Source organism: Tursiops truncatus, chromosome 16 (genome assembly GCF_011762595.2).
Source record: "Tursiops truncatus isolate mTurTru1 chromosome 16, mTurTru1.mat.Y, whole genome shotgun sequence".
NCBI classification, from domain to species: Eukaryota; Metazoa; Chordata; class Mammalia; order Artiodactyla; family Delphinidae; genus Tursiops; species Tursiops truncatus.
The window spans coordinates 38,520,842-38,532,979 of NC_047049.1; the positions used below are offsets into that span (position 1 = coordinate 38,520,842).

The window sequence follows — 12,138 nt, forward strand, 5'->3', positions numbered from 1 at the left end:
AAAAAAAACAACAAAAAAGTGACTTCCCTTCCAAATATCACATTTGCATTATTTCTCTAACTTTCAGGTTTTTAAACTTGAATCTTCAGAGTTTAAGCAAATATAAGAAGAGATAAAATGCCACATGGTTTAATGACTCATAAAATTTAAGATGAACTCAATTTGAACTCCATTTAAAATGTTGTGTCTATTAATTCAGGAAAATCATTTTCACACCATTTATTCTAATACACTTTTAGTTTAGTCCATTAGCTCTAACTTTTTACCAATAGTTTAATGTACAATTTGTTTGGTATATTTATTCCGTTTTTTACAAAATTGATATTCCAGGGCTTCCCTGGTGGCGCAGTGGTTGGGAGTCCGGCTGCCGATGCGGGGGATGCGGGTTCGTGCCCCGGTCCGGTGGGATCCCGCGTGCTGCGGAGCGGCTGGGCCTCTGGGCCGTGGCCGCTGCGCCTGCGCGTCCGGAGCCTGCGCTCCGGGCCACGGCGGTGGGGGGCCCGCGTACCGCAAAAAAAAAAAAAAAAAATTGATATTTCAGCACTCTGTAGCTGGATTTACTCATTATTACCCTGAATCCTTCTGTTTATAATGGTTTAGAGAAAATAACCTAAGGATTTATTCCTATTTCATGTCATTTGTCATACGGTTTTAACTTTACATTTTCATAAAAATAGAGTTAAAAAGTTTAATGGGTTAGTATTTATTGATGAACATTAATAGAGGGGTGTTCAGGGGCTTCCCTGGTGGCGCAGTGGTTGAGAGTCCGCCTGCCGATGCAGGAGACATGGGTTCGTGCCCCGGTCCGGGAAGATCCCACATGCCACGGAGCGGCTGGGCCCGTGAGCCATGGCCGCTGAGCCTGCGCGTCCGGAGCCTGTGCTCCGCAATGGGAGAGGCCACAACAGTGAGAGGCCCGCGTACCGCAAAAAAAAAAAAAAAAAAAATAGAGGGGTGTTGATAGTTGCAATGTCTTTGTTTGGCAAAACACCACTTCTGGCTATTTTTATGATCTGATTTTTGGAATCTTCCTTCATGCTTCTTTCCTCTGTCATTACTCCAAACCAAACCTTGCCTGAAGGCACATATTTTCTTCATGCCGAAGCCATTTCTGGTGGCCCACAAGCCCTGATGCTCCCATTGGTCAGCAGATCCAGTAAACTGTGCAAAACAGGGAGTAAGTCCTAAAAAATAACTCTTGGGACAGAACAGTTCCCAGGTTGAGTCTGTGGAATTTCTTATCTCATTTGCTGTAATGCTTATCCAGCTGTAATAGCATGACATTTTCCAGTTTATTGAATTTATAGATTGCTCCTATCTCCTCTATTAACTGTTGCTTCTTAATACTCTTAGTTTTGTAGCATCTCTTGTCATCTACAAACTGTTCTCTAAGGTTCCTGGGCAATAGTCAGTTACTTGAGCGGGCTGATATTCTGCCTGCTCGTTTGTGCCCATTGTGCAAACACATGTAAAGGATTCCAGCTCTAACTTCTGACTCTGCAGGGCAGCCTGCTCTTCTTGTTGGAAGTTCATAACTCCACCATGGAGTTGTCCAGGCTCCATCTATGCTGGTCGGGGTGGCATGGCCCTTAATTTCTAAGATACAGTTGCAGAAATTCAGAGACAAATTAATTAAGAAAAACTTCCATTAGTTGATAGAGATAGTTACTCATATGTTACTGTATATATTTTTTTGGTACATTTATTTTATTTATTTATTCATTTTTGCCCACGTTGGGTCTTCGTTGCTGCGCGTGGGCTTTCTCTAGTTGTGGTGAGCGGGGGCTACTCTCTGAGGTGCGCAGGCTTCTCATTGAGGTGGCTTCTCTTGTTGCGGAGCATGGGCTCTAGGCACGTGGGCTTCAGTAGTTGTGGCACGCAGGCTCAGTAGTTGTGGCTCACAGGCTCTAGAGTGCAGGCTCAGTAGTTGTGGCGCACAGGCTTAGTTGCTCTGCAGCATGTGGGATCTTCCCGGACCAGGGCTCAAACCCGTGTCCCCTGCATTGGCAGGTGGATTCTTAACCACTGTGCCACCAGTGAAGGCCCCATATATTACTATTAAGCATGACCAATTTCTAACCTGGATTTAATATAAAACCAGAGATCATTACTCATGCTATGGCAGTTCTTAGAACTATTACACAGAATTTATGACAATGATTATTTTTTATTTTCTAAAAATATTTCTGGGTATCCTAGTACTTTAATTAGGTTGTGTATTTTAGGTTTTAACCCAAGATAGATTGGATTGACTAGCTTTTGTGTTTTCTGAGCAAAGCTCCATCATGGCACTTACTAGATTTTATTGTAATTATTATGTGTCAGGATCCTCTCACTGGATTGCCGTGTGATTTTAGGTGGCAAGGGTTGTGTTATATTCACTTTTCCATCCCCAGCACCTAGCACAATACTCGGTGCATAATGTGTGCCCCCCATATGGTTTTTGAACAGACACATGATTACTATTTACCACTCTGATAGGCATCCCTTAAAAAAGAATTGTATGGGGAGGGGTAGCAGAAACTGTAGATGAGCTAATTCGTATGTATAAGAAAGCCATTAATACACCAAAAACAAACAAAAAAACCCAGTCAAGATGAGATTTTAGAAAATCAAGTTTTCTACTTGATTGCAATCATAAGGCTACTCCCATAAATTTGGGGCTTATACCTTTGGGGTGGGAGTTGGGAATTTTCCTTTAGGATATGCAAACTGTCACTCTGAACAACTGAATATTGATTATTCAGCCAAAGTGTCTCTGCAGAGAGTCCAGCATGTACTGCATGTCCAGAGGGGACAGTGTAAGGGTTAACACAGATCCTGTTTTGTTTTATTTTTAACCCTGTTGTTCAGTTTCCGTACTGGAACAACTTTTATAACTTTTAACTTTCCGATAATAAAATCATAGCCTCATGCAGAAACATGGAAACTTAGAATTGTGAAGTGAAAGCAAAAAATTTACCTTAATGTTACTGCCCAAATACAGTCATTGTAGATGACTTGATTCGATATGGCTGATGGCATCTTATAGTTAATATGAGTAATGATGCACCAGAGATAGCACAGTGTTTTCTCTTGGACACAGGGCTTCCAAGGAAAGATGTTCTAAATGATCTGTTCATTCCCTGTCATGAGTGCTCTTCATTTGCCAACCAGCCTTGCTTCATTTTATTCTCATTTAAGGTATTGGTTGATCATTCCTGGTAGTGCTCAGAATCCTTGCATTTCAGTGGAAGATTACTTAAGATGTCAAATTTCATAATTTTAAAAAAAAGAGTCTAAAATGAAACAATTGTACTCAACACCCACTTTTCTCTCACAGTACATTATGTTGATTGGCCGCTATATCTATTTAATAAAACAAAACAAAACAGCAGCTGAAGTAGGGATCAAGTCAAATCCTTTGACAAATGGTGAATGATGGTCTCTGGCCCAACTTATACAAACTATCCAAGCTATCTCTGGAATAACGTTACCTACCTGTGGAGCAAGTTTAATTCCTTGGGGTTTTAAAGTGACAGGATTCATTGGGGTGAGCTCCATCCCAGGCAAAAGATCATAGAGTTTGTCTTCTCTCTTGTCTCCTTTGACCTGGTATCCTCGACCCAGGCCTGTGTAAGCCAAATAGCCACGGCCGCCCAGTCCTCTCACTCCCGCAGCCCCTACAGGTACATTCATGTAAATTTCTAGGAATGTAAGAAGGCATTAAACCGAATCAAACCACCAGAAAATCACCCTGAATCTTACTGTAATGGAAAAGTTAGCCCAAGTCACATTGATTATTTCCTTGAAGACAGATAGAAAACTCCAGGATTCTAATGTAATGAAACTCAACATAAGATAGGGTTCACCACAGGTGTCCTTTTTTTTTTTTAACTGTCTGTAGAAGAAAGCAATACTATCAAAGCTATGGATAAGTACACGTGCAACTTTAAAGCTTTGGTACAGAGAAATTTTGCAATTTATCTCTTCAGTTAACCTTTCGTTGACGTTTTCTGTAGACTGATAAATGTTGGGAAGGTATTTATTAAAACATCCCAGCATAATATGACCACATGTATTAAAATAAGTCTTGCCTTTTTGTCTTTGATCAGTAAATTAGAAATGAATTCTAGTTTCCCTAATATTCCATTCGTGATGGCCTGCTGGAAAACCAACATTTAGAAAATGTGTTTTAAAACTCACCATTTTCTCTCTTATATTCTATCAATGTGAGGCTTAAATTTCCATTGAGTTTCATTAATAGATTCCTTTTGATTTTTTGTTTTGCCACATTGCTACTTTGATTTCCTATTGGTGGCATAAAGAGATAAAAAATTAAATTGATTACCCTTCATCCATGAATATCATTCATTGATTCCTTTCTTGTTATAAGACAGGTATTTTTTCCCTTGGAGTGAAGTTTGTTTTTTTCCTACATTACAACTGGTTGACAACTTATACTTAATGTAGGGATTGTTTAATGATGCGATTTTAGATTATAAATGTACAGTGTTTTAATGACATAATTATCAAACCTATAGACAGATCATCTTGAAGGAAATCCTGAAGATTTCTTTTACATTACAATTTTGGGTGGAGTATTATGAGTATGGAAATTTTAAGGCTGTTGAAGACTAGAGTTCCTAGGATGGTCAATTCAGTTCTCCTGAAAAATAGTAAAACACAGTAAGATAATTGTTTTCACAGTAATCTGGACATGCCCCTTTGCTTCTAGTCAAACCCAAGAATAGAATTAAGTACACAGTTTGCTGTTGAATTGCTCAGACTGGTGTCATATTTGGCAGACAGATCTGAGATTCTGTAGGCATTGGTTCCTAGCAGAACCACTCTGAAGGATCCCATTAGGCAGAGACAAAACAGTTTCTTGAAAATAAAACATGCTTTCCTTATCTTTTACATTTTTTGAAATAACTGAGCTCAGAAAACTGCTTGAACATTTGGAATTCTCACAGGATTCAGCAGGAAAACGTGTTGTTTGGCAGTAAGATTGAGGTCGCGTTTTTTTTGTGTTTTATTTTTCTATTTGGACTTTACTATTTGTTTCCTGATATCCTGGAGAAACAAGTTGATTTCCTTAGTAATGTGGCGTTTTAGAAGGCATAGCACATATTTCTTGGGGAGATCAGATGAGAGCATCTCATATATCTGTTAAATATATTTATGATGAATTGTGATTTATATATGGATGTGATGGCACTGACTCACCATCCAATACTCACGTGTCTTGATATTTGAGGTAACTGGTTTCCACTGAACCATACTGCTCTCAGTTGGAAGTTTTGTAATGAGTCACATATGACTCCAGTATGGTAGTACAGTGATAAGGAAGAAACTAATCATTGTAGACCCGAGTTTTAGTTTGTACACATTTTACGGGCCCATGCAAAGATCAGATGTGTACATCAGACTCATTTATACTATGTTCTGACCAAGTTTTTTCAATAACCAGTTGTAATGTGAAAAAAGATTCATATGGAAGGAAAACTATTGATATCATATTTGATTTTCAATAAACAATTTTCCAGTTCTTGTCTCCCAGTGGACCCGTCCAATTTGTCTAAGGCTATTGCAATACAAAGCATTTGAAATCGCAGAGTTTTTTTCTAAGGCAAGAGCTGATTAATGTTACCTCTAACAGAAGGGGCTCTGATAATGGCCCTGTTGCCAAGATGTCCTTTGGTGGCTGGGAAATGAAGGCTGGGAATTGCTGTGTAGGCCTGGGGGGCATAGAAGACAGGAGCTCCAAGGTAGGCTGTGGTGGGATCATAAACATGGCCCAAGGAGTAGGTGTACTCTCCCTGAAGCATGGTGCCCCTTCCACCTGTTCCTCGGGTGTACCTAACATAACTATCCTTGTCCACTGGTTTGGCTAGGGTCACTTCGATGGGGGACCCATCCAGCACCTGTTTTAGACAGCAAGGAAAAAGCAATGTGAAAAGACATGAAGACAGCCAGGTGTGACTGAGCCCTAGTAACACGTCTCCTTCTAAGTGTTAGTCTAGTTGCTGCTGTGTTTACTGACTGTTTCACTTATATGTGTGAATGGAAAATATTGCCTCTCATATCAGTAAACAAAGGACGTTGCAGCCATTGAGCCATCACATTACATACTCCCCCAACGGTGATCCTGAGGAAACTCAGGATGTGAAAACACAGGATACTGGCCCAAGAGCGCTGAGGTGCATATCAAAGGAATGATTTCAATGAGCACAGACTCTTGCATCTTCCTATACATAGAAAGTGCTAAATTCCTTAACTTGAGATATCTGGCTTTCTTTAACTAACAGTAATCTTTTGGTGTTCCAACCACCTGGTCTTTGTTGCAAAAACTCCTACATATCCTGGCTCTTCTCTTCCCTCTTTGGAGCAATCCCTTAGAGCTATCTGAGAGGCTGTCTCCTGGGCTTGAAGTCCTCAGAATATCCACAGAATAAGACGTAATTCTCAACTTTTAGATTGTGCACTTTTTTTCCATTGACATATGTATCTTATCTTTTCATAGGTTCTTGTTTTGTGTGCCAGCTGAGTTTTCCCTGAGTGGTTTGTTGGTAAATTGCATATAATCTATCAACAGGTTTGACAGTGAAAAATTGGCCACTGTCTATTGACATATTAGTTACAAATGTATTAAGTGAATACAGTTACTGAGACAGAGAATTATGTAATATTTATATGTGATATATATTTTTAATTATCTATTTATATAATTATTCTAAGAAATTTTAGGTTAATTATGGATGGAATATAATCTCCAGTACCTAGCACAGTGTAATGAAGATAAAAGGAAACCAATAAAAGATCTTACCAATTGTTAACACCTTGGCATGGGCAGCATATCAGGCCTTTCCAGCTGCCAGCCAGGTACGTGTCTTACTTCTTGGTGCAGTTATGCAATAGGTGAATTTTTACTGGAAGAGAAGTGAGGCTTAAAAGTGGGGCCCTACTTAAGAAAGAGGAATCATTGAGGGTACTGCATTGTCCCCTGTAGGCGCTTCCTTATGAAGCAACCTTTTGATCTGCTGAACAGCTGGGAACTAACAAACAGGGATGGCAGGGCAGTGCTGAAGTTTCTCAAGTCAGGCACTACTTAAAACTTGTCCTCAAGAATTGTTGAAGTGTTGTTTTCTGACACATGTTTCTGACATTTTGTAACCAGATCTGGATATTGAAGATAATGGCTGTGTGTGCATCTACAAGTGGGACTTGCTTTTACGTGCTGCTTGCATACACAAAAGATAAAGGTAGCTCTCAACAAATACTTGATAGATGGGTGAATTTCATTTCAAAGGGACAAGGTGTTTTGAGGAAACAGTTGGTGGCTCCTTTCAAATAAGAATGTCGTTTGTTATAAAGAAAAGAAGTGATGTAAAGCGTTCCTGCAAAAACTCCCTTTCACAGCAGCTCATGATTTCATGAGTGATTCAGTGGCTCCTGCATCACTGAAGTCTGCTGGACAAAATTTGTACTTTATGGTCATCCTGATCATTTTGGTCCGCCTCTTGTTCCTAGTTACATGTATCTACCCTACTTTTTAGTAGCGGGAGTCAGTATCAAATACGTTAGATGGACCACATGGAGAGATAGAATTCAGCTCATACTCAACTCTATTATATTGATGTTGATGTAATTAGAAGAAACAGACTTGGAGTATTAAAGACCTTGGATGTAATTCTTTGTCTTCGGTCCTGTCTTGAGGAAGATAAGATACCCAGATAGGTCTCTGCTTATAGGAACTTCCATATCAAGAGATGTTTTTAATATTTTAACTGCAAAGTCAAATTTCTTACTGTAATAGAGTCTGTTCTGCATTACTCTGCCCCTCTAACCGTGTTTTAAACCCAGTACTGTATTTCACTTATTTGGTTTAGACGTTTCAAGATCTAGGACAATATCTTATTAACCTATATAGCCACAAGCCCAGCAAAATTTCTCTCACGTCATAGACATTCACAAGTATTTACAGAATAAGAGAATAATCACGTGCAAACTTCAATTCATCACCTTTCTTTCCAAATAGTTTTCTCTTCTTGACTCCCCTATCAGCCTTCTTCTGGTCTCCTATATTGAAAACCTATAATGACTCATCTTTATTTCTCACTGCTATATACAATCAGTTGCTTTATCCTTTAAATTCACCCCCCCATAGTCTTGTATAGAGATCTCTCCTACATTCCATTCCCACCCTTATTCAAGCCCTTATTTCTTCCCATTTGAGCGACTATAATAGTTTTTTAACTAGTTCCAATTACATCGCTCACTCTACTCTATGAAACTTCAATTCTTAAGAGGTTAATTTCCCTAAATTGTTAACATGATCATTACTCCACTGCACAAAAAAAACTTCAAAGCCTCACCTTGTCTAATAAATTAAATATAAATATCCATATGTATACTTAAAAACCTTCATAGTTCCTAGGCAAACTTACTTCTGATTTTCCCATACCACATTATAGTTAAATATTATTATAGTATTTAGTATATATATTTATAATTACACTGAGTATGTGTTTACATAATACATGTATACATTGCTATAAAAATATCTAGCTCTAAATATATTAGCTGCAAAAATTGGAAACAATTTGAATACTTTTCCATTGTGATTATTCCAATGTACTTATTTAGCATTTAATTTATGATGATCCCTTCTCAGTAAGCATCATATGTCCCTCAAGAATGTTTTCAAATTGAGAAACTAATCTACAAACTGTTATCAAAGTAATAACATTGTTTTGATAATAAATATAATCATCAATGAAGAAGAAATAATGTTTTGCTTCATAGATATGCAATTAAATATACATTAATTTTTGCGCTGCAGTTTTCCTTTTGTGTTTTGGAGTCAGTACTTCCCCCACCCCCCACCAGGATTCAAACACTTCTGTAGGCTCATAAGCCCAGGCCCCACTGTTTCTGAAGGGCCTGTGCTGGGAGACCATTTATTTGCCCTCCAGATCCACTTCCCACTGGTCTCCAGCCTCCCAGCTCCGGGAGGGTGTTCTGCATGGCATCCTCTTCAGAGTCCTGGGCTTTCTGGATTTTGATTGGATTTGGCCAATGGAGAGGCCTGGCAGGAGGTTGGAGGGAGAGAAAACAGTGAGTTCAAGCTATTTCTTCTCTTGCCTCCCTCTCTGAGAGGTCGCCTTGGCCTGGACGTGTCCACTGGCCAAAGTTCATTACTTTTCTCAGAGACCTGCTCTTTAGAATCCTGTCTCCTTTAGATTTCCTGTTCCTTCTGTAGCCCCTTGTCCCCTTGGGTTCAGGAGTGGGTGAGCCCCAGTTTCCTGCACTGTCTCTTTTAATTCCCCTACCCCACACTCACATGTTTGTAATTAGTCCCTTTGCCAACTGTCTCCTATTAGGACTGACCGATGCAAGGTCCAGCGGGTGAAACAGCCCTATGCGCATTAGGTTCGTAGCAAAGCAATCTACTTTTACTGTCTCCAATCGTATCTTGCTCTTTCCAAATTCTGTGCCTCTGTCTGAGACTACCTCTCCTTTTCCATGTTTTTTCTTTTGGAATTCTGCCCAACTTTCATGGCTTCTCTTAAATATTATCTTCTCATATCCATGAAGTTTTTCTGATTCTTTATGACCCACTCCTCTTTCCTTTGAACATTCTCACCACTTTTTTTTTTTTTTCTAAACAAAACTTATCTGGCTGGACTTTGCAAAAGTTCTGCATACTTGTCTTAATCTTACAGCTGACTTTTAGCCCTTTGATAAACATCTTTGGTTTGATCCTTTTTGTATCCCAAACATTATTTAGCATGATAAGTGGTCTACAAAAGCCTTTTAATGTTTATTGGAGTAATAAGTAAATATTATATTGGTTTCTATATACAAATCAGAAGTAAGGATATAGTATTTGAGTTTTCCCCAGACCTTACTCTTGGCAAGGGGAAGAGATTCCAAGGCCTCCAGAGTTTGGAAGATCAAACTCTGAGGGCAAAATGATAACCTTAACATCTTTTTAGATTATCAGCCTCCAAAATCCTGCACTACGAAGGTGATAGTTTCTTTGAAATAGAGAAAACTGAATTGGGAAAAACACCTCGGGATAATCCACTCCAACTCTCTCTTTGTAAAGAAATTGAGGGCCAATGACATGCCCAAATCAGCCAAAATTAGAGATAGAATTGGACATATGAGCCACATCTCCATTGTATTTTCCATCACTTCTCTTTTGTTCATCTTAGATGGATTGAGGCAGCCATGTCAGAGATGGAGGAAGGCTGAGTAAGAAGGACTTGCAGGACTGTTCCCTTGAATAAAACTTCCACACCAAACTTTGATGGAACCTGTACATATTTTTTCTTTGTCCTACATTACCTTCCCATTTAAAGCTTTCATAGCCTCCACCGCATCTTCTCTGTTAGTGAAGTGCACGAAAGCATAGTCTCGGATTTTCTTTACCCTCTCCACAGCACCTGGAAGCAGATTGAAAGTAGCCCCATTAGCAAACCTGAGATAGCATTGAACATGATATATTTAAGCATTTGGCTTCCAAGAATATTTTATCCTTTTTTTTTGGAGACTCTATTTAAGTAAGGAGGTCATTGAAAATATTTCCTGTGTCCAGGTTTAAAATTCTGCACATTCAACAGAATATTTTTTTCTAATTTTTAAATAATACTTATATTCTGCCTTATTATAATTTGTTGTGGATTTGTGTTTCCACTTCCTAGATTATAAGATCTTTGAGGGTAGGAATGGTATCTTGTTTTGTATATTATATAATATAAAAGATAGTAACTTATACATGGTAAAATATTATTGAGTTGAATTCAATTATTGGTCATATTATAAATATATATTTAGGTAATTACCTTTTAAATTTTATGGCTTTTTCCCCAGAAAAATACCTTGTCTCTTTTGATTTATATAATAAAAAGTGTTAGAGTTAGGAGAGACTTTAGTAATAATTTAATTTTTAATTCATTTTACCTTAATCTATTTATTTTTAACTTAATGATTTGGAATGTAAGGTTCTGATAAGGTATGCGAGATTTATGAGTTCACATAGCTAGGAACTAGAACTCAGATCTCCCATCTGCTTATCTCTTACTCTCTTGATCAAAACAAACAAACAAAAAATAGTTTGTGAAAGAACATCTGAAAACCAAGATAGTTCCTTATGATGCTGTTCATAATATCTAAAAGTAGGAAACAATGTAGATATCTACTAATTCTACCTTAAGGTATCTCTTTTACAGAAGCATTCACACATATGCAAAAAGGTCATGCATAGAGGTATTAATTATACATCAGTTGAAATAGCAAAAATAAAACAATGTCCAATTTCATGAGAGTGATTAAATTTGGTATATTCTTGTTTTTTTTTTTTTTTTGCGGTACGCGGGCCTCTCACTGTTGTGGCCTCTCTCGTTGCGGAGCACAGGCTCTGGACGCGCAGGCTCAGCGGCCATGGCTCACGGGCCCAGCCGCTCCACAGCATGTAGGATCTTCCCGGACCGGGCGCGAACCCGTGTCCCCTGCATCGGCAGGCAGACTCTCAACCACTGCGCCACCAGGGAAGCCCTATTCTTATTAAATAGCACTAAGGAGTCTTTAAAGAGAACAAATAGGCCTATGTATACATGGAAAGATTCAGAGCCTGTTGTTAAATTTAAAAATTTACAAAATAATAAGTATAATATCATAGCATTTATGTTTTTAAAAATCCCAACTGGCATACATGTGCACATAAATATGAATACACACACACACACAGAAAGAGAACTGGAAGGACAAATATCAGACCATTAGTAGGGGTTACTTCAGGAATGGGGAGAAGAGTTGGGGAGAAGACAGGGGACTTTGATATTTTAATTTATATTCTCCAGTATTCTACAAATATTAACAAGGCTTATTTATATTATTCGTGTAATAAAAAAATAACAAGTCAAACTATCCTATTTTTATGTAGAGGGATTGCTGACCATGTTGATGGTAATGTGTAAAAATAAAGTTCTACTGAGGTGGTTGAGCTTTACATTTTATTATGAAATGTTGCTTACTCAATTTTAAAAATAGAACTTTTGCCTAGAGTGAAGGTAAGATGGAAACTTGTTTAACATTAACCTGTTAGTTTAGCATGTAAATTACCACCTTTTAGTTATAGTCTCTTGGGTA

General features: G+C 38.3%; 1 protein-coding gene and 1 long non-coding RNA gene across 3 annotated transcripts in view; one reads left to right on the top strand and one right to left on the bottom strand.

Moving 5' to 3' along the window:
• LOC141276822 (uncharacterized) overlaps positions 1-12,138 on the top strand; it is a 72,869-nt gene that overhangs the window by 27,941 nt on the left and 32,790 nt on the right. The window lies entirely within an intron of this gene.
• The window catches only part of A1CF (APOBEC1 complementation factor), a 52,141-nt gene that overhangs the window by 4,198 nt on the left and 35,805 nt on the right, over positions 1-12,138 (bottom strand). Inside the window, exons 6-8 of one of the 2 annotated variants that reach the window (XM_019930761.3) lie at positions 10,336-10,433; positions 5,633-5,906; positions 3,481-3,662 (exon numbers count right to left, since the gene is read on the bottom strand). In XM_019930761.3, the coding sequence (XP_019786320.1) occupies positions 3,481-3,662; positions 5,633-5,906; positions 10,336-10,433 (554 nt within the window). Of the gene's footprint in view, positions 1-3,480; positions 3,687-5,632; positions 5,907-10,335; positions 10,434-12,138 lie in introns of both variants that reach the window. The other variant, XM_019930754.3, reaches the window with a different exon arrangement.